This window comes from Adiantum capillus-veneris, chromosome 12, assembly GCF_014529385.1.
Source record: "Adiantum capillus-veneris isolate H3 chromosome 12, ASM1452938v2, whole genome shotgun sequence".
In the NCBI taxonomy this organism is placed as follows: domain Eukaryota; kingdom Viridiplantae; phylum Streptophyta; class Polypodiopsida; order Polypodiales; family Pteridaceae; genus Adiantum; species Adiantum capillus-veneris.
The window spans coordinates 100148139-100150029 of record NC_140942.1 but is presented as its reverse complement, the minus strand read 5'-3'; the positions used below and the strand labels follow the sequence as shown (position 1 = coordinate 100150029).

General features: G+C 44.9%; 1 protein-coding gene across 1 annotated transcript; it reads left to right on the top strand.

Annotated features, from left to right (window-relative positions):
- LOC147446215 (uncharacterized) lies at nt 1-1120 on the top strand. Its single transcript, XM_086524678.1, has 3 exons — nt 1-615; nt 916-972; nt 1115-1120. The coding sequence occupies exons 1-3, from the start codon at nt 1-3 to the stop codon at nt 1118-1120; spliced, it is 678 nt and encodes a 225-aa protein (XP_086380804.1).
- Nucleotides 1121-1891: the final 771 nt, after the last annotated feature.

Genomic DNA, 1891 nt, shown 5'->3' with positions numbered 1-1891 from the left:
ATGGTTGCAGATATGTGTGGCAGTGAGAGACGACGGTCTTGTTCTTGCCGATACTTGCGTTGTTGGCATTGTGGTCACACAGGGCACATTAGGCACCGTTGTTTCAGACGTATGAGACAACAACGGAGATGTATGTGTGATGCAGATATGGCTTTGACACATGTTAGAGAGGCAGTCCCAGTGGCAGTCTATGCCAATGATGGTGATGTCACACTTGCCTCCAGTGTAACCTTTGTAGATTTATCTATGGTTAGCACACTTTCTCCCCATTGGTTACTAGACAGCGGTGCTGCTTTCCATGTCACACCATGTCATGAATGGTTTAGCACATTTTCTAATGGGAGACTTGGCTGTGTGCACTTGGCTGATGGTTTAGCGTTTGACATAGAGGGTGCAGGAGACGTTTGTTTGTCTTTGCCCAGTGGTGCGTCATACACGCTACGACATGTGTGCTATATTCCTCAGTTGAGACAGAGCTCGATCTCAGTGAGACAATTGGCAGCTTTTGGTTGTCATGTATTGCTTAGAGAGCAATCTTTCCAGATGCATTGCGGTTCATTAGTGATTGCCAGAGGAGCCCGTAGCGGCCTGATATATCCTATGCATGTGTCTGAGGTTCAAGACGACGTAGTCTTGATTTTATTGCAGCCATGTTTGGAGCGAGAGACGAGGCGTGTCTCTTTTGTGGATGTGCTGCATGGAGAGAAGGTTGTGCATCTGTCTTGTGGTGACGTTCTTCACGTGGATGGTGGTATCTCTGGAGGTGCATAGCTTGGTCAGTCATCATTTGAGATGACATCAGTTGAGCCAGAGACCGATGCATTGTTCTATGATGCGTCTGATACATTTAAGGACGACAGTGTCCTTCAGACACCTGTGTGTGATTGCACTTGTGCTGATTTTTTGGTTTTGCAGTCATTCTCAACAGATATGCCTTTGCTAGACGATGCTGACAAGGTGATGCATAGTCAGGTGGTTCCTGATGCGGATGCATATGGCACTGAGGTTGTTGACAGGGATAGGTTGGCACACATAGTGCATGTTTCGTCGACTTTCATGTCTGACCTTTTGGTCTCAAGACTTGATCTTGCTTATGTGGTTGGTGCATTTGTAGTGGTAGTTGTCAGTCATGCGATGACTGACACTGACATTGTGCATTGTAGAGCCATGCAGGCCGTCACTTGATACCTGCATGAGGAGTGTCATCGTGGCTCTAGCCCTAGTGGTATGCATGTTACAGAGGCACTAGAATGGTTACAGAGTGAGCTAGTGGTCATAGGTTGAGAGTTGTCTTCTCTCATCTCTTGTATATACTAGTTGTATGCTAGTCTTCTCGCCACTTATTGGCACACATCCTTTAGTGGGAGAATGTTAGGTAAAGGCGGTCTACCTCACCATGCTTTGCCCGTGTCTGCCATCCGGCCACTCACATTTATCTCCTTATTCTTTATACATACAAAGAATAATGAGCTCTCATTTACTCTCACATTGTGCTCATACAGTGAGATTTGGGAGCTCCACCCCACATCCTGTGTCGTGCTATCTCTCTCCCTCTCTCCCCTTCGCACTCTCCGCACGCGCATCGCATTCACGCACTCACATTAGCCAAGGATAACAAAATCTATTGTCTATATGGATGCAGGTGAGAATTCCATCTTTGCTTAAAGGGGATTAAGTTTGGTGTTGTTCGACCTTGAGGATGAAGACCGACTTCATCTATAGATTTTGTGTTTTTCTAGATTTTTAGGATAGCTGGAATGCTGGTTCGTTTTGACCATAACGTACATAAATGATTTAGAAAAGTTAATGTACAAAAACCTTCTTGTTATCTAAAGCCAATTGTCTTTTGAACATAATGTTCTTTTGTGCATAAGTATTATCTCTAATACAA